The sequence below is a fragment of the Nannospalax galili genome, unplaced genomic scaffold (genome assembly GCF_000622305.1).
Source record: "Nannospalax galili isolate Female #2095 unplaced genomic scaffold, S.galili_v1.0 scaffold359, whole genome shotgun sequence".
NCBI lineage: Eukaryota > Metazoa > Chordata > Mammalia > Rodentia > Spalacidae > Nannospalax > Nannospalax galili.
Genome location: NW_008347042.1, coordinates 2,495,786 through 2,516,457, shown reverse-complemented (window position 1 = coordinate 2,516,457; position 20,672 = coordinate 2,495,786). Strand labels below are relative to the sequence as shown.

General features: G+C 38.7%; 1 protein-coding gene across 2 annotated transcripts in view; it reads left to right on the top strand.

Annotated features, from left to right (window-relative positions):
- The window catches only part of Rnf150 (ring finger protein 150), a 263,628-nt gene that overhangs the window by 140,053 nt on the left and 102,903 nt on the right, over window positions 1-20,672 (top strand). For both annotated transcript variants that reach the window (XM_017800715.2, XM_029568494.1), the window contains exon 2: window positions 17,591-17,841. In XM_017800715.2, coding sequence (XP_017656204.1) covers window positions 17,591-17,841 — 251 coding nt within the window. The remainder of the gene's footprint in view (window positions 1-17,590; window positions 17,842-20,672) is intronic.

Below are 20,672 nucleotides of genomic sequence, written 5' to 3'. Positions count from 1 at the left end.
TATATATATATATGAATCTGCCTTCAAATTTTGGTGTGTTTTACAGATTGGGCCATCTCACTTTAAATGCTAACTTTTCACCAGAAACAGTTGCTCTGTGTTTAGATGTCATAAAATTCATGGTTAATAAGGGGTTTCTCATATCCAAGTTGTTTCCAACATACTTTAAATATTCCAATAATTGAACCTAGTAATGACCTCAAATTAAAGTCAAATTAGCTGAAACTAAAATGAAAGCTTAATTTCCTCAGTAGTTGCTCAACTATTCATCTGCTGAGTGACAGCTATTTTAGTACATCCAGTTACTATCTCATAAGTTCAGGAATTTCAGTGACTATTACCTATCCAATGTTCAAAAAAAAAAATTCTGTCCTAAGGACAGAAGTGGATGAGAGACCGGACTCTGAATCTGAATGATGGCTTTCAGAACTGCATATGTCTACAATTCTCTTCAGAGCAAATGATATAGAAACTATAAAGAAAGCTCCAGAAACACTCCTAGAGAATGATTCTCCTTTAAACTGAAAAATAGACAAAATTCATGTTTTTTATTCTCATTTGTACATGGTATGTCACTTAAGGACACTTGCATACACTGTACATTGAGCATATTCTTGCTTTGTATTTAATGGATGACCTATTTACCTTCAGTTGTCAACATGACACACCTGGAAAGAGGGAACCTCCATTGAGGAATTTCCTTCATCAGACTGGCCAGTGGGCATGTCTGTGAGACATTTTCTAATTGCTAATTTTGTCAGAGGACCCAGCCTTCTATGGGTGATGCCATTTCTAGGAAGGCAGGCCTGCACTGTATTAGAAGGGTAGCTGAGCAAGCCAGAGGAAGCAATCCAATAAGTAGCATTTCACCCTAGTTTCTGTTTCTGTTTCTGCCATGAGTTCCAGCCCTGACTTTCCTCAGTAATGGATTGTGACCTGGGTGTTGTAACATGAAATAAACCCTTTCCTCCTCTAGTTGCCTTTGGTTATGGTGTTTACCACAGCCGCAGAATGGTATGTAGGAAGCACTGAAGTGCTGCTGAGACATGAGCCATTAGAGCTCATATTTAGGACATCAGAAAGCCATGTAGAAAGAAAGAAAGAAAAAGGGGAAATAATTTTATGGAGTGTCCATTTCCCCAGAACCACAACAAGGATTTAGAGCCTACCTATTTAAGAGGTAGCTCTAAGAAACACCTACTTGGGTATGGAGAAATATGACGGGGGAGGGGAGCCAATAAAAGATATACAGCAGCCTCATGTGAAGAATGAAGCTTAATGCCACTTAGAAACTTGGGGAAATGGTGCAGAAAATGTGCATAGACTTATTCCAGCCCTGGGAGGGGGAGCTGTGGTATTTGTGCACTTTCTCCTTCAGCCATTAGTTCAGGGCTGCACCCAGGTGCAGGCCATTATTCAGTACCCAACCCTCACAATGGTACCTACTGATCAAGAAAAGCTATTCGGTCAATGAAATTCAGGTGATAGCAGTTGAAAATCAGCAACAATGTGTACTAAAAAGCATGGGCAAGGTTTATAGGAGGGTAATGGACCAGATCCATTAGACACTCTTTGACTTATAGTGCATAATAGGCCCAAGAAATGGACAAAGATGTAGCTTTCAGATCTCCAGACCTGTTTCATGATACATGTTCAATTGCCCAACTGTCTCCCCATGTTAGATCTGAGATCCTGATAAAATGCACTCAGCTCCTCATGCTCTGAGAATCGCTGAGGGAGAGAGTGAAGGAGACAAATGGACTAATTGATATGTAAGAGTCTAAAAATCTTTTCATAGCAAGGTACATCATACCTCCTAGAATTTACCCATCGTTCCATAGTACATGCAGTGTTTCTGCTTCTTTGAAACTGGGGAAACCCATTTACTAGTCACCAAGGATTTGCTCTTTTTCCTCATTCCATTTATTGTTAGTTGTTTAACTGACCTTAATGTTATTACGTTCATAGTCCATGTCATCTTAGCAAAGGAAAACGATGTGGGGATTCCCACCTTCTAGAACCAATGTAGCCAAATTGGCCTTTAATAAAGGGGGATTTTTCCAATGTGGACTTCCAATAAAGGGGATGCTTTATCTAGTTTCCAAAGATAGTTTGCTGAATATGAAAAAGAAACCGACAAACTAATGAGACATTTGATAATTATGCAGTGAACTGGGAATTCCAGATCACTTCTATCAAACACATAAGCAACTCCTGTTAAGAAGTAGTTCTTGTAACTGCCTGTTTTATGGAGTGCTGTAGATCTAAAGTCACAGTGTTGTGATTGGTTTTCATTGTAATTCGAGGTTCTTGCCATGTTTTATTAAAGGTAATATAACAGGGAATAGCTCTTGATTTTTTTTCCTCCAGTAGTTTCCAGTAAAACAAAAGCAATTTTTGTTTGCTTTGATTTTGTAACTGTTTCTGATTTAAAATTACAAAATTTTATTTTTTGCAACCTCAGAGAGTAACATAAGGTGAGATATTAATTACTAAACTAGTCTTGCTCATCTTTGACCTTGAATATTATTATTCAAGGTCAAATATTGTCTGTTTATCTGCCTTAGAATTTCCTTTCATTGGCCAATGTGGATGGAATGTTAACCCTGTAATATTGCAGAGATGGTTTGTGTTCTCTTTTCACTACTACAATAAAATACCTGAGATGATAAGGTTATAAAAAATAAAAGGTTTACTGGCTCACAGAATTGGAGGTCTCCTTCCATAGCCAGGTAGACACATTGATTTAGAGCTTATATCAAGGCAGCACATCATGGTAGGAATGTTTGGGGAAGGAAAATTGCGTACCTCATTAATGAAAGGAAACAAAAATAGTAAAAGAGCCTGAGATCCAGTATCTCTTTAAAGGGTAGGTCCTCATGTGCCTAGAAGTTTTCTAATGAGGGTCTATCTCTTCAAGAATTGCCCACTTCCTGTTGATGCCATGGACCAAGGAGCAAGCCTTTACTACAGAGACCTTTAGGAGATGCTTCTCCATGGTGTAGCATGATGACTGGCCTAGTGCAGTCATCCCTGTGAATGACTGATTAGAGTCCTTACAGGATTCAGGAGCTCTAAGTTGTACAGAAGTTCATGCTTATTTCTACATCACTGGAAATAAATCTATTGCCTTCCTTCTTACCCTCCCCCTTTGGGTCTAAATGCATGTTTTACACTCTTTGTAATGCCTTAAATATTGACTTTATAAATAATACTGATATAATGAGAGTTTTTAGTTGAGCTTCTTTGCATTTTTCTTTTCTTTTATATACATAATTTTTATTGAATTTTTTGTGTATTTCATACAGAACAGCTCAAACAATCTTACTCATCTTTATATCCCCAACCCCACTGGGACAATCCTATAGTTCCCCCACCCCCCAGAGCCACTCAATCATCCCTGTTAGCTGTCAGTGTCCTAAGTGAAAGTCCATCGACTAAGTCTAGTCAGCCTATCTAGAGTCCCTTGTTTTAGGAAGATCAGCTCTTCTTCATCTAGCAGCAATCAGCTGCCAACATTCTTTCAGATAAGATTGAGGTCTGCTGTTCATTTTTGCAGTTCTATGCTGGGTTGTTGTCTGCCTGAGTTTGCCTGGGACCTACGTATGCTGACACCATTGCCATAGAATCATATGAGCAGTTCCCAGGAGCTTATAGGAATCTGTTTCCATATGGTCATCACCTCTTCCCTGGCTTTTACAATCTTTCCATCCCCTCTTCCTCAATGGTCCCTAAGCCTTGGGTGGGGGAAGTTTAATAAAGGGATCCTTTGGCTATTTGTGACCTTTTGTTTCCATGCCCTCCACTGTATGAGGAAGGTTCATTATTGAGAACTGAGAGATTCCTTAGTGTCATCTCCATTATCCCTGTTCTATGTTAGCCTTAGGTGTAGAAGTTGCATTGTAGATGTGTCACTTAGGCCTGGGCAATTCATAGACAATGTCCATGTGTGATCAGTTGTGGTACTTGGCAATAGTCTCTGACTGGTACAAAATGAGCTTCTTTGATGATTGGTGACTGGGATATTTGTAATATAAGGATACATATCTTGCACATAGTAAGAAATCATATTAGTCTATTGATGTGACAGTCTTGGGGTTTTCTCTAAGATCTGTGGCCACTCCAGCCATGTGTATTAAATTATGTTTACATTAACACACTTGATTTTCCTTCTTGAGTAGGCATTTAGTCAAATTAGGTAGCTGTGTATTGCCCCTAAGATAAGAGTGCCACTACTGCACCAATGACATATGCTCTCCTGGCCATTGATGTGGTTTTCGGTCTTGAAGCTGGTGTTGGATCATCCATTGATGTTTTCCCTTGGCATCTTCATAGCTCTCTCCAAAGCTATGAGATCTAGCCTTCAGGGAAAGTGGTTGCAGGTCATTTGCAACTTTATTGCTCCAAATCCTGTGTCCGAAGTATGTTCTGTCTTCGGCAGCAGGGTCTTAACTTCAAGTTCTGGGAGGCCATCAAGGGCTGTGGCAATAGCCTGAGTATTTTTGGGAGTCTCTTGGACCACCCTGACCAGCAACTTAAAGTAAGGTATTACCTGTCTGGCATTGTTTCCTGTCATGTAGCCTTTAGCTATATATATGGACTCATGAAGAGATAATGTATGTATAATTTGTCAGTAGGTTGTTGGACTAATATGGTTCCTTCTGGTTTTTTAAAACTAGCTAGGCATTATTTATCTCTCTCTCTCTCTCTCTCTCTCTCTCTCTCTCTCTCTCTCTCTCACTGTCTAGTCCTTCGGCCATGGTTTTCCCATTTAAAGTGCCCCCCATTTTCCCCATTTCTCCTTTGATAGTACCTGTCACCTATGGTCCTACCTCTCTTGAGCTCCTTCTTTGCCTCCATCCCCAAGGTTCCCTGTATAACCCTCTGTCCACCCTCCCATCCAAACAACCCCATTTCTATCCATCTCTCCCTTAGTAACACCTGTTTCCTACTGTTCTTCTCTCTCAAGTTCTTTCTTTTCCTTTACCTCCATTGTTCCTTTTCATTATCCTGGTTTTTACAGTTATGACTGGATACATACTCACTTATAAGGATTTGGTGTTAGGATCTACATATGAGGGAAAACATACGTAATTTTTCTATTTCATCGTCACACAACACTTTGGACTGAGCACACTGCCTGTTAGAGATATGCAAGTATAATGACCGTTTAGTTTAAAAGTTACTAAAGTGTGGTGGTGCATGCCTTTAATCCCAGCACTCCAGAGGCAGAAGGACGTAGATCTCTATGAAGCCAGCCTGATCTACATAATGAGTTCCAGGCCAGCCGAGATTAGAGGGAGACCCTATCTCAAGAAAACCAAATATAAATAAATAAATAAATAAATAAATAAATAAATAAATAAATAACAGCTATTAGGGCTCGAGAGACGGCTCAGTGGTTAAGAGTACTGATTGCTCTTGCAGAGGACCTGGGTTCGATTCCCAGCACCCACATGGCAGCTGTGAACCATCCTTAACTCCAGTTCCAGGGGAATCCGAAGCCCTCTTCTGACCTCCGTAGTACTGCATCACACAAGTACACTCACATACATGCAGGCAATACACTCATACACATAAAATAAAAATAATAAAATATTTTTTTAAAAAATAGTTATTAAGATCATAATAAATCTTCTATAACAATCCTGCTAAAAGTTACAGTAAATGATTCTACATAATTTTATTTAAGATTATTAGGAGGAGAAATTTAGCAGGGAATTTTAGTCCTTCATAATCTCCTGTCTTGTGATTACATTAATCTGCTCCTAAAGGAGACTTCTAGGTAATGGGCTTTGTCCAAACCAAAATTCAAATGTAAAATGTTTTACAGGCAAGCAGAAGATTCTTATGCTTGATTATTTGCTTCACTAAAAGTGATTTTAATTGAAACTTCATAATTATAAAGTTCTTCGTGGTTTGATTTATTCTAACCTAGACCCTATTGTATCATTTTTAACCATTTAAAATTGCCACAAAACCTGGAAATAAGTCACTTTCGAGTCTGATTTGCTGAATATATCTCAAGAAAATGCTACAGTTAGATCTAGAAATGCTTTATTTTATTTCTCAAACCCCCCTTGTAGTTGATGCAATTTCACAGAAATTACTACAGACTCAACAACATATTGATTTTTTTAAGTATAAGTGTGTCATCAGGCTGTGTATAGCTAAGGAGTTGATGTCTGTGAGTTAAGTTATAAGAGCCATTCCAAGAAAAGTAAAACTGGCTACTGTTAGCATCTCCTTTAACAATTTTCTGACCTCATAAAAGTTAGTTGTGACTGGCAGTTGTGACAAATCCACACTGAGAAGATTAACATGTACTTCAGTGACAAACAGCATTTGAATATTTCAAGTTTACAACACAGATTAACCAGTGTTTACCCAGCCACTAAAAAAAATCTTCCTGTCTGGGGCTTAGAGGTCTTCTAGAAAAATTTTATCAGCTGTTTTGCACTACAAGTTAACTAGACCAGCTCATAAATAATAAAGTTTTAGCTCCTCAATTGCAGCATTTACCAGGCAAAGCCATATTATGGCAATGCTTAAATGAAAACAGCCTGACTCCAAGCCTCTATTTTAGGGCCAATAAGAAACTCAAACTGCTGAGAATCTGCGCCTTCATAATTCCGTAAGAACTATGCTCTAAAACAAGGGCCTGCTCTTTCTTTTATTGAAACAGTATATCCAGCATGAAATGGGGAAATAAAAGTCAGACCCTTATCTTATTAGAGAAAAATTTTGCTGTTCTGATCTTTACTAATTTAGACCAACACATACAACCATAAACAGATGTTATCAATTTCTCTCATTGTTTTCAATGAGATAAACACTGTTTTCAGGGCACTGACAAGTCAAACATATACACTTTCATATATTATTTGGGGTCCAAGGCAAGAAATAGCCAGGAGGGATTAAAGTCTTATGCTCAGGTCACAAAAAGAGAGCAATGGCTCAGTGTGCTTGTCTACATTATAAGGAACCTAGGAACCTAGCTTGTGGTCACAAGGGTAGGTAAAAGTCATTTGTTCAGAGTATGTCCATATTGTAATAGGCATTACCATACTCAATTAGTCTTCCTTTGAATTTAAGTTTTCATATCAAAAGTTTGTTTATTGTCTAAAATAAGGCTGTGATCCATTCCTATCCCCAGCAACTGTGAAAATACATGAATCAGGTGAAAGGTGTCTAGTTTCAAACAGCAGAAACATCTTCCTGAGGTAGAACAGCTAATAGATACCAGAGAGCCCTATGGAACAACCACTTTCTACTCATAGCCTAGGGTGGCTTTGGAGCTGTAGAACAAGGCAGCTGGTCACAGTGCAGCTTGATGCAGACATTCTTATCAGTATATATGAAAATGCTAAAGGTGAACTTTATTGTGAATTCCCCATACATTAATTGAAGTAAAATTATGTTAGAGAATACATTTTTTAAAATGACATGAAAATAATGTGGTATTCAATGCTTGTGGTCTGGAACACAGAAGACATGTATTTTTCAGAATCTGGCTGGTTATGTACAATGGAAGTAAATGAGAGGAAATACAACCCACACTGCAAAGTCTAGAGCTAGACTGAATTCAGTTGTGCCTTGATCAAGGCTCAAATCATGAATTCAGTTGTTTCTGTCATTGTTTATGGCTCTCCTTTGTCAGTAAATTTCTGATCTTATTTTTGTTCCTGTGTATGGCTAAAATTATTTCCATAGCTTAGCTTCACTGATACCCTTGTTTAAGACAAGTGTGGTTAAGGTGTAGGAATCAACATAACTCATAACTCAAGCAAACTTTTTGTGTGTACTCTCTGTACCCGAGCCAAGTACAGTGGCAGGTGGGGCTCATCACATTGATGGGATTAGGTCACCTTAGCACAAAGGACATATATTATATTGTTACAAGAGGAGGGTGTCAAGACTGATTTGTATGTTTGGTTCTGATAAGGCAATGGTAATAGTGCCAATAAAAGTTAACATCTACTTAGTGGGTTTTATATGGGAGGCCCTATGCCAAGTGGTTCAGTGTGAATTACCTCATTTAATAATAGGACAGAGCATTTCCTGCTCGTGGGTATATTTTTCTTAAGCACAGTTGTGGTTAAGGTCACTAATAGAGAATGTGAGTGGGAAGGGGTGCAGGAGGTTCTCAGGAAGACATAAAGGTATGAGGTCATCTTTTGGATACAGGAAGAGGGCTCTAAAGTAGAATCGATCAGAACAATATATGATATTCAACAGAACATGCATTTAAGTGAAAACAGATGACTTGTGAGGTTTTCCTGTCAGCTATGTTCACATGGTGAAGGGAGGGCAGAGGAATGGTAGATTTTGCAGGACAAGTTCTCTGGGGAAATAGAAGGGCAAAGGAGCAAAGAATATTTTGCAAAGAGTTTCTAAGTATGGTGGCTGGGGAAAGAAAGAAGTAAGCCAAGAGGAGACTGATGGGAAATTGAGCCGTAGGCACTGGAAGAATAAGAACTAGCATTTGGAAAGTCCTGTTTTTGAAATCACAGTTTTAGCAGTGGCACAGTTTCTAATGGGGCCTAGGGCCAAGACAAGGCAGAGAGAATGTGTGTCTGAGGAAGACCAGAAGGAAGGCCTGATGTGTGGGTGCAGGGCAAACATCTTCCAAGCCAAAGTTTTAGGTGAGTTATCTCTGTGAAGAGTGAAATTTTAATCTGAAGGTGATTATTAAACTGGGAGTTCAAGGGGTGGTAGAGGAAACTAACAGGGGAAGCCAGGAAAGGGAGGATGGGGATATAAATCCAATAGAGGAAACTTCAAGAAAAATAACTTTTGAAGGTGGATTTAATGAGGCTCAGAATAATGGTTGGCAAATACCCAGGGTGGAGCACGTCCCCCAAATTATCCCCTCGCCCTGAGGTATGAGGAAAGTAGTTTAATAAAAATAAATTTGTTTTAAATCCCCTCTTAATCAAGTTCAGAGCAAGCTGTGTCCTACTAGAGAATCCAGGTAAACTGGAGCAAAGGATCATGTCATTGACAAAGAAAAAGAACCATTCCAGGAAGAGACTGGGGCTGACCAGACTTTCCAACAGAGGAAAGGTTCAGTAACACAGATAAAAAGTTAGTTTATATCTGATGGGGTACAGAGACGTTATAGCTATGAGCATGTGGTAATAATTCATGAGTGAGGGCTGAGCTTCAGGTGAAAGCTAACTGGGACTCATCTAAGAAGAGGGAGCAACTTGCTTGCACACTGCAGAGAGACCAAGTGAATCAGAGCACTGGTTGTCGAATGCATGTCGGACCATCCAAGCTTATCTCTCTCTTCTTACTCTCTTGGAGCAACAAGCCAGCACCTCTGACTAGGTTAATCCTCAGGCACTGTAGTTTGGTTCCACCAAGGGATGTGATCTCACAATCCAAGTTCAGGAGACAACTGAGGGATAGTGCCATAGACAAAATGTGGTTTTTATAACCTGAGAAGAAATTATTTGAAAATAGACCACAAGTACTAAGTAAGGGAAGATGCTGTACAAAGGGAACTAGAGCTTGTGGAAAGAAACTAATGAAAATATTTAGCATGAGAAATACAATAATTTATTAATACAATAATTTATAAATACAATCATTTACAATAATTAAGAACACAATAAATAGGTTAAAGTATGAAATGAACATGTTCAAAGACAAACTGATGAGCTGACAGCTCAGCTTGAATCACTGTTATGGTTTGGGTATTAAATGTTAAGACGTGTGTACTGAAGCTGGGTCTCCATCCTGTGGCCTTGGGGGAGGTGGTGGAGCCTTTAGGAGGTGGGATCTAGTGGAAGAAGCCTAGGTCATTGGAAGCATGCCCTTTAAGGAGATACTGGAACACCAGACCTGTTGTCTCTCTGCTTCCTGGCCTCTATAAAGTAGACAAATTTCTGTCACATGCTTCTGCTATGAAATACTGTCCCATGACAGGTTCAAAGGCAATAGGACCCAAGAGATCATGGATTGAAACCTCTGAAGTGTGATCCCAAATAAACCTTCCCTTCCTAAGATGATCGATGCAGTCACCACCAGTGGCGGCTGCTCGTCCGTTCTCACTGCCATCAAGGCTGCTCTTCTACTCACCCTGGGCTGAGGCAGCTCTTCTGCTCACCCGGTGCTGCCTTCTGTCTTCCCTGCTTCTGCCCAGTCCCAGACCCCAGGGCTGGTGAGGAGACTGTGTCAGCAGAGCCGCATTCAGACACAGGAGACCAGGTTCAGTGACACAGATCTGCTTTATTGCAGGAAGGCACAAGCTTATATAGGGGTGGTGGTCCAATCACAGCACAGAAATTAGGGTACCTTATTAGCATAACAGACAGCGTCCTATCACAGAATAGCGGGTAGGATGCCTCATTAGCATAATGAGTTTCAGATTACAGAGCCTGAATTCCTGGAAACCATGTGACCTACATGAGTTCCCTATAAGGCTGGTAAGAAACAGGAAATACTGCATTGTAAGGATAAAATCAGTTACAAAATTTTCCCACTACAGATCGATACCAGGTAATTTATCCCAATGACAGAAAGCAATCCCAGAGACATAGATTGGTAAAAATGGGAAGAGATGTTTTAAAAGACCAATCAAAGTTCTACTGCACAGCTCTGAGAATGGCTAAGATAAAAGTAAGTGATAATATCAAAGTCTAGCAAGCATGATGACAAACTTGATCATTCAGATCTTGCTGGTGGAAATGTAAAACGTGGCAGCCATTGCAAAAGTTTCAAAATTTTATGAAGACTCAAATCTTCGGTGCCTGTACATCCCAAGAGTTTTACTCTTTGGCATCTATCCCAGAGGAATGAAAGTTTACATTCACACAAAACTCTTGCATTAATGTTTAAAGCAGATATAATCCTAAGAGCCCAAACCTGACAAGAACCCACTGTCTATCAATGTGTTCATGGTCAAGTGAACTCTGATTTATCACATTCCATGCTATGAGAGTCTACTCAGGAATGAAAAGGAATAAATTACTAATGGCTATTTAGATGGATGGTAAGGGCTAAATGAAAGAACAACTAGTCTCAAAGAATTATATATGTAGGGTTTCACCTACATAATATTCTAGAAGTGTCAAATTTATATATATATATAGTGGTCCTCAAGAGTTGGGAAAGGGAAAGGAATTCCTTTGTGGTGGTGATGGACTACTTCACTATCCTAATCATGTGAGTGGTTATATGACCATAGGCATGTAACAAAGTATCATAGAACTGTAGATATGTTTTGTAAAAATCTGTACATGTAAAACCTTGGAAAATTCAGTTTTTGTAATCTACTGAATTGTGTCGTTTAATTTCCTGTTTTTCATAATGCACTCTAAATATACCAGACAATTCAATTGGAAGGACCTGGGAGATGGGTACACAGCACTCCTACACACTCTGTTTGATACTTTAGTCTACAATTATTTTTTTTTAAAAGTTTGCTTAGTAAGCAATGGGAACAAACAGTAAGTATGTAGTAGAGGAGAATGAACACCACAGCAGGACACAGGAATAACAGAAGAGAAAAAGCACAGAAAGATGTATTTGAAGAAAGTATGAAGTCAAATGTTTGAAAATTAAAGGAAAATATAAAATACCTCAGACCGAATATGTTCTTATTCCATCAGAAACACTGATTAGGACTCATAATTACACATGGAGACTTTACAAACATCAAAGACTCTAAAAATGCAGCTGTAGGTTTGTAGAGGAAGAGTAGATCATGTCTAAGGAAATAAAATCCTGATATGAAACTTCCCAGCAGGAACAGTCCTGTCAGCAGGTAAAACATGATAACACGTGCAATTGACAATATAAACTCAAAATAAATCAAACAGCAACCAACAGAGCTGTGGAAACACTGATCAACAGGTTTTTTTCATTGTTTTTCTTTTTCATGTGTACGTATATGTGATGTGTGTGCATATGTGCATGCATGCTGTCATGTGCAGGTGCTCCTTCTCCATGTGGAGGTCTTCAGGAGTCTTCCTTGACCACTTTCTACCTTAGATGTAGAATCAGGGCCCTCAGTTGAACCCAGAGCTCACCTGAGGCTTGGGCTGGCCAGTTTGTTCCAGGTGCTTGACTCCACCTTCTGAGCTCTGGAATTCCAAGGCACTGCCATGCCCTCCCTGCTTTTATGTGGGTTCTGGGGAGCCAAATTCTGGTCTTTATGCTTGCTGCTTGTGTAGCAAGCCCTTTAACCACTGAAGGATCTCTCCAGTCTGCAGTCTACAGTTTTATTAGACATTTTATCATACCTTGTCAGGAAAATCAGACAAAATGAAGGAAAGATACAGAAGATCTGAATACAATTAATAAGTTTAAGCAATGATTTAGTTACAGCCACCAGAGAATAGGCAAATCTTTAATACAAATGGAGCTTTTATCCCCCAAATGATGACCAGTGTCATGATCAAATTCAAGAGACTGTTTCTTGTCCATAGTACAGTAGCAACAAAATAACAATTATGAATGGATAACTAAATTGCATGTGCTTGGAAATAAAATATGTAATACTAAATAACCAACCCTTGAGTTTAAAATGAAGTAAGTTTCTTCAAGATTTTTATGTCTTTCAGAGAAACTTTCTATGTAGTTTTCTTCACTTAGTACTAACATTTATAAACAACTTATTCTTGGTTGTTTCATGACTTCTACCACTATAACAGGTAGACCATTTTTCCATTAGTTTCTCATGAATGAAAGTGGATGGGAAATTTTTTATCTTTACATGTTGCCCTGAATCTTAGGTTTTACTGCATGGTCTCCTAGCTTTTAACAGCATACTCTGTTGACTTCTATGTATGTGGCAGAGTTAGCATTCTTCTTTTACACAACAGGGAAAGACCCTGGAGCAGAAAACATTTCCACTCATACCTCAGTGGCCAGATATTAATCACATGGCAGCATCTTAGTGGCAACAGAGCCTGGATATCAATACTTTCACTCCAGTCTGCATGCCTTCCTAAACCACTAGCACCATAAGGGAAGGCAGACCAAATACCAGAGGATGACATGCTATGCAAGATTTTCAGATGCTTTATTCCTTTAACTTGTTAATGTAGTAAAAATTGTCAAGATGTTTTCTGACATTAAATCATTCTCACATTCCCAAAATAAATCCCATTTGGGCGTGAAAATTATTTCAATGTACTGCTGTGTTCTATTTGGGAAACAATTTTTTAGAATTTTTGCATCTGTATCTATTAAAAATGTTTGTCGATGAAGAAAGTAGTAATAACTTTCAATTTACATGGTGCTTTACCTTTAAGAAAAAAAAACTCATTCCACATATCTCCCACCTGAGAATTGATGATAATGAGCTGACTGTATTTTTAAAGTGTGTAAGTAGAAAATATCTACAAATGAAAACCTTAATCCTAAATCCTAGAGAGCCCACCATGAAGTAGATCGAAGTACAGATTATAGAAGAAGGAGGCAGGAGAATTTACACCACCCAATGTGCACAGGATGCATGGGGCTACAGGCTCTGTACAATGCTCAGCACACAGCCACCATTCTAAAGATTTCTGTTAATGCGGCGGTTAAGCAGCCTGGCTTGAATGTGTAAGTAGAGACTTTTCTTGTTATTAAACACTCTCTGACTTTGTGAGATTTTTGCCTCCTTACTTGCCAGCATGTACCAGATGAGACTGTGGTCTCTGTCACAGATGGAGGAAGTACTGAAGTTCAAGGTGCTCCTGCTTCCAGCAGTCAGCCCCTTTGTGTCCTGGCCACACATTGTGCTCTGGAACGGAAGATCTTGTCCAGAACAGAGTGCTTACATAACAACAGTCACCCACCACACTGAATCATGTAGTGCATTTGGGAGTAAAATAGATAGTAGGCTGATGTAATGTTGCCAAAAAGACACTTGGTATTAGAGTGACTAGGTGTTGCGGTAGACATAGCATCACCCAAATGTCTTGGCCTGTGTGAAGTTTACCCATGCAAAACATGCTATCTGTAAATGTCGCTTCCCAGAGCCTGGGCATTCTCTAGTGTACCATAAATGCACACTGTATAGACACCTACAACAGCGTTTAACCCTGAGACTGCTCTTGTCCTCTCTCAGAAAACTCCATTGCTCCCCACCAGGCCCATTTCTCTCTTCTATGGCCTCTCACACACCCACAGATGCAAGTCCACTACTGTTATTATCCCTGGAAAACTTCTGTAGTGAAGTAAAGGTCAGAGTGCACATGTCTCCTTTGAACAAACTGGATCCTGACATAGCTTTATTCCCTGGATTTTGTGCACTGATGAGAGTATTTCATCCCAATCCACTTCACTCTCTACTAGTTTTTGTTTTATTTTATTTTTTGATACCCTAGGTACACAATTTCTTAAAGGATTTATTAATTTTTAATTTGTGTGTGTGTGCACGCATGTGTGCACACATGCTAGTGTTTATGTGTACCACCTGCATGCAGGAGTCCACAGTATCCAGCAAAGATCGGATCCTTTGGAACTGGAGTTACAGGTGGTTGTAAGCCACTGAATGGGGGTGCTAGGAATTGAAATCTGGTCCTCTGGAAGAACAGCAAGTGCTCCTAACCATCTCTCCAGCCCCTAGTACCCAAATTTAATGACTCCATTGGGATAAATTCATATTCATTGTGTAACTTTATGATGCATAGTATACAGTCTAAAGCACAAGGAAAATACCTCAACACATCATCAACTCTGGAAATTATTATGAATATAGAAAACAAGTAAGATTCAGGTCCAGATGAATAGACCCTCTCCACTGCCTTTGGCATTGTTTTCTTTCCCAGTGGACATTACATATGAGGACACAGCGGTGGTACAGACAACAAGCAGTAACTAGGCACTTAGGCTTAAAATAAACACTTTAAAATAGTTAATTATACCTTACCCTGCAGAAAGAGAAAATGTTTTCTCAGATCCCTGAAAACAAATAATAAATCACTCAAAGTTTTGTGGAGATCCAAAACTTAAGCACTTATTTTTAAAGTGATGCACTGGGGTTAAAACATTTCCAGTTCCAAAGACCAGTTCTTAATGGTTATACTCTATGGCGTCTCTGAGTTGATAACGGACAAATTGTAGGTTGAGGGCAGGATGAATAGCTACAGGGCATTTAGGCTACCAGGTAGGAAACAGGTTAAAAGCTTTAAGACTAAAAGCCTAGGGCAGATTCAACAAAAAGTAGGTCAACTGCTCAGAAAACACAAGGTGCAAAATAAAGCTGAAAATTTAAGGGGAAAATAACTCACATTTTAATCTCTGTGCTATCCATTAAAAGAACTCAGGAAATAACATTTTGTTAAAGGGCCAAAAAAAAATCACATTTGGTTGCTCAAGATTTAAACCTGGAAACTAAAACTATAGTTTCAAATAGATATTTGAAATGAGTACTTCTGTGATCTTGAATGGTGACAAACCTTTTAAGCAGGATACTAAAACTGAAAGCAATTAAGGAATATATTAATTTGTCTATTAAAATATAAACTTGCTCATATATAAGCAAAGAAAGCCTCATCATTAACTCCAAAATCCTGTCCTCACTAAATCTAATCTAGAACTTTAAATAGGCCTGCCTAAAGAATATAGATAAGGAAATAAATGGAAAAATTGTGATCCTACCAGTACTCAGATATCACTAAAAAAAAAAGCTGCAGCCCATGGATGAACCTCTGCAGCCAGATTAGTCCAGTATGCAAAGAAGATCATATTTCTGTAGAGTCAAAATCTGGGAGTGGACTTAATCCCTCACAAAATGCCAGACCACATGTAGCTGTTAGCCAAAATAAACACATGAGAAGGGGCTGTGGTACTCTGGGTAAAAGCAGCTAAGATGGAATTCAAACCATCATTTTTAATAATTTTTAAAGACAACAGCTAAACCTTAACTCCCAATGGCTTGATGATTTTACCACCCTACCAACCTAACAGGAGTACTAAAGATGGATAGATATATAACTGATGGCTGTTCCACACAGACATCTTTTGTGTGTAGCTCAGTTTTTAAATGAAATAAAATATTTCATAGTGACAAACAAATGGTTCTAGTTTGTTTTGAAAGTATTAATAAGCCTGTATGAGGCACTATCAAAATTGTGAGACTGAAAACCTTTATATAGAGATTAAAGTCAAAGAAAACCTTAAGCACTTTACAAGAGACCTGCAACACCCTCAGCAAATATCACCTGGTTCCACCCAGCTGACTGCTGTGTTCCAGTCCTATCTGGTTGCCCAGCCTCAGCTTGTGAATAAGTCACCTTTAAACAGCAACTGTAAGGTCTCATTTTGCCCTGAATCTGCACCATCCTTATTGCACATTGGCCACTTTCATTTGTAGTCACATCAAGATATTTCCACACAGAAGTGGCGCTTTGTGCTCCAGTCAGTGTACAGTCTTCCCTGTGGATTTGAATTGGGGGAATTCTGTTCCATGTCTCAGCCACAGTGTTTCATTTGAATCTGATGCCCAGAAAGGACCCTGGGCAGAAGCTCTTGAAACCAGCATGTTAACCCCCACACAGTGTCATGCAGCATAGGGAAATGATCCACATAACTCAAGTCCAAGAAAACTGCCTCTTGTGTCACACCATCCAATAACAGGGACACTGAGGTGGGAATATATGAGAAGGGGATAATTATGGAATTATCTACCTCCAGCTTTCTTGGCATGGAGTCACATAGCCATTTCCATTTACTTAGTTAAAACAAGCAGAAAATAGTTCTAAGACCATTATTTTACGGTAGCCAATCACATCAGAGCTCCTTAAGAACTCGTTTTTGGTTGGTTGCTTGCTTGGGTAGTCACTGTTGAAGAAAATTACTGTAAAAATGGTGTTCAGAGATCTGTAATTGAGTGTTTACAGAGTATGTGAGAGGAAAGGGAGAGAGCACTGAGACAGGTGACGTAAGGCTTTAACCCTTGTCATGGGGTGCCAAGTGACTTTTGCTGTCTTGTGGGGATCTGTGGAAGGGTCCACCTTTATCAGATCCATGGTCAGCACCTCAGAGAGTTGAACAGAGTTCCCTGACCATGATCCTGGTGGTTTCGGAATTACAACTTCAATTTAAGCACTTTGGGCATATATGAAACCGCAGCATGTCTAGGCAGTAAAGGAAGGCAAGATGCCCGTTTCTGCATGGGATTCTTGAAAGTGAAAGTTTTGAGGTTTAAGGGAAACACTGAGACAATCTGTCCTTTTGGGTAAGAGATTTATTAGAAGAGTCATTAATGCTGTGGACAGAAGGCAGTGTGGAAGGAGGTCTGAGGAAAGTTCAGGATCCCTTCTTATAGGTATCAGAGGGAGGAGTTTCTATGCCCTGTGATTGATGAGTAGCTCATAGTGCATTCCTTATATCAGGCTGCCTCTGAATCAGCTATGAAAGTGGAGAGGACAAGAATCTAGGGGAAAAAAAAAAAGGAACTGAAAATCAAATTACTACAGTATAGGGAACGGGCACCGTTTAACCAAAATGATGGAGCTTCACAACATGGCTGGCCCTGGCTAACAGGAAGTCGTATCATCATTTGCACGGCGCTCCACCGGAACATTTTGTGGTTTCCTCCCTCCCCTGACCCTCATTGATGGCTTCCTTGACCCTCTCACCACAGGTGTAGAAGATATCGTGGCTATAATGATTCCTGAGCCAAAAGGCAAAGAGATAGTGAGCCTGCTGGAAAGAAACATCACCGTGACCATGCACATCACCATTGGAACCCGGAACTTGCAGAAATATGTGAGCCGCACATCGGTTGTGTTTGTCTCCATTTCCTTCATTGTCCTGATGATCATTTCCCTCGCATGGCTGGTCTTTTATTACATCCAGAGGTTTCGATATGCAAATGCCAGGGACAGGAATCAGGTGAGTAGCAAAACATTAAGAAAAGCATAATTCTTAAAAATTAATTCCAGCCACATAGATTATGGGATAAATTTTGTAATTCTCAAAATTATCTCTTGTACTTCCATTCAACATAAACACTGCTGACCTTTCCTTCCAATTTTTTAAAATATTTGTATTTTGATATTTTATTGTATTGTTGTTTAAAATAGTGGTGAGTTGTCCCACATTCCCATTGCTTCTTTTCTTTAAAATAATTATTTACTTAATCAAGCACAGAATGATGGGAGACAGGAAAGTCCTCCAGCTGAGAAAATAATGGAACATTTAATAGCTGCTTTGCACATCTTGGGGTGGGGAGAGAGAGAGAGAGAGAGAGAGAGAGAGAGAGAGAGAGAGAGAGAGAGAGAGAGAGAGTATAAAATTAAAAAGTTCTGCAATGGAGTATAAATTAAAATTGAGCCCTTCCACATAAGACTTACCTATTATCACTCCACAGAGTATCTTCTGTTTGGGAGATATTTTTACACACATATCAATGCATATGCTTGCACATATAAACATGTATTGCTTAAACAGAATGAAAGCATACTTAACTCTGCACCCTTCTCTCTCACTTCATCTTGGAGATTATCTTGGAGATTCATTCATGTCAGTACACAGTCAAATGGCCTTCTTATTTGCGACTGCCTAGCATTGCACTGTCTGAAGTATCAGACTTATTTATCCAGTTCCCATTAATGCCCATGTTTTCTCTTTCAAACAAAACAGGTGCATGTGATACTTAGCACATTCATGAATACATGTAAGGTAAATTCTGGAAGTTTAATTGCTAAGACAACAGTATATATATTCAAACTATGGTGACTGCAAAGTTGTCTGCCAAAATGAATGTTGAACCAAGTTATACTTAATCAATACAATTTAAAAATTAGCTTGCCAGGGAACAGTAGGTAAAAGCGTTTGACTCCAAGCCTGGAATTTGAGTTCAATTCCAAGAATCTACATAGTGGAAGGAGAAAACTAACTCCTACAAGTCATCTCTGGCCTCCATATTTGGTACGCATGTATACACACACACACACACACACACACACACACACACACACACACAGAGAGAGAGAGAGAGAGAGAGAGAGAGAGAAATGTAAAAAATTAGCTTCCATATCCTTACCAAAGGAATTTTATGTATTTTTGTTGTGATTTTGTTTTTGTTTTATTTTTGTGGTACTTGAACCTAAGATCTTGCACTTGCTAGATAAATGCTCCCACCTGGCCATATTCCCAGGCATAGTATTACATTTTTAAAATTATAAGTAATGCTAGACATATTTTCAAGTATACTGTAAAACATGAAATTGTCTTCTGTTAAGTATCTGCTTATATGATTTTTGTTACTTTTCAGTTGAGATTTCTATCTACTTTCTTATTAATGTGATATCAAGTCTTTATTAGTCCAGGAAATTAGCCATTTTTTGTGACACAGAATTCTATTTTTTCTTTACTTTATCTATGGTGCCTTGAAGCATGAAGATTTTTTTGTCCTTATGTAATTAAATTTATCCATTAAAAATATATTTTTATGTATATGAGTGTTTTGCTTGCATGTATGTAAGTGCAACTATGCATGCAATACCCGCCCAGGCCAGAAGAGGGCAATGAATCCCTTGGAACTGGAGTTATGGATGGTTGTTAGCTGCCATGTGTGCTGGGAACTGAATCCAAGTCTGGCGAGCCACAAGTGTTCTTAACTACTTAGTCATCTCTCTTGTCTAAGTCTATCAATTTTTAATACCATTCTAGATTTCATATAATTAAGTCTTCTCCAAACCATGACTACAGGAAAACCACCTCCAGTTTTCCTTCACTTTGTCTTTATTTCATTTTTACAGTTAAATCTTAGAGAATTTTTTTCCATTTAAAGAATGAAGCAGAGAGACAATATTACTTTGTTTCAGATGACCTATCATTTTTATAACTGGCATTTATTGAAAATTAAATTTTGCCCTTTCATATGCAGTACCCTCATTTGATAATTCCCCTATGTGCTTGCTCTGATTTCTGTGCTCTCTAATTCAGTCCCTTAATCTGCCTCTGCCTTCCTGTTCTAGTATCATATTGTTTTAAGTGCCACAGAATTGTAGTATGTCTCATGTCTGCCCTGGTTAACCTCCGCTGTTGCTTTATTTTCATGGTTTTTGTGTTGTGTGAGTATGGAGTTATCAGACCAGCTTTTAAACTTATAGAATAATTTAGTAGAAACTTACAGCTTTATAATGTGGTCTCCTCTCCAAGTACAATGTATGTTTTTCTTTCTACTCTTCTTGTCCCTAGTAGAATCAGTCTCACACATTCTTATGTTTATTATGAGGTATAATCATCATGTGATAATTTGGTTCTTTCTAATTTTAAACAACCTGTTTTTTTAATTTATTTTATTAGCTTGTATAATGCCTCTGAAATAATCTAAAATGATATATATGGTACCTGGGCTGGAGAGATGGTTCGGTGGTTAAGATCATTCATTGGTGGGTCTTGTAGAGGACCTGGATTTGGTTCCCAGAACCCACATGGCAGCTAACAATTGTCCATAGCTACAGTTCCAGGAGATCCAATGCCTCTTCTGATCTCCTCGGGCATTGCACAACACAGATGCACCTACCTACATGCAAGCAATACACTCATACACATGAAATTAAAATAATAAAAATATTTTTAAAAAATAAAAAAATGGCATGGCATGATAACCTCTCCTAATATAATATTTACGGGAACACTTTCAATTTAATGAGATTAAAAAATAATATTCCATCATTTCATTTTCACATTCAGTTTCATAGGTTGAGGTAGTT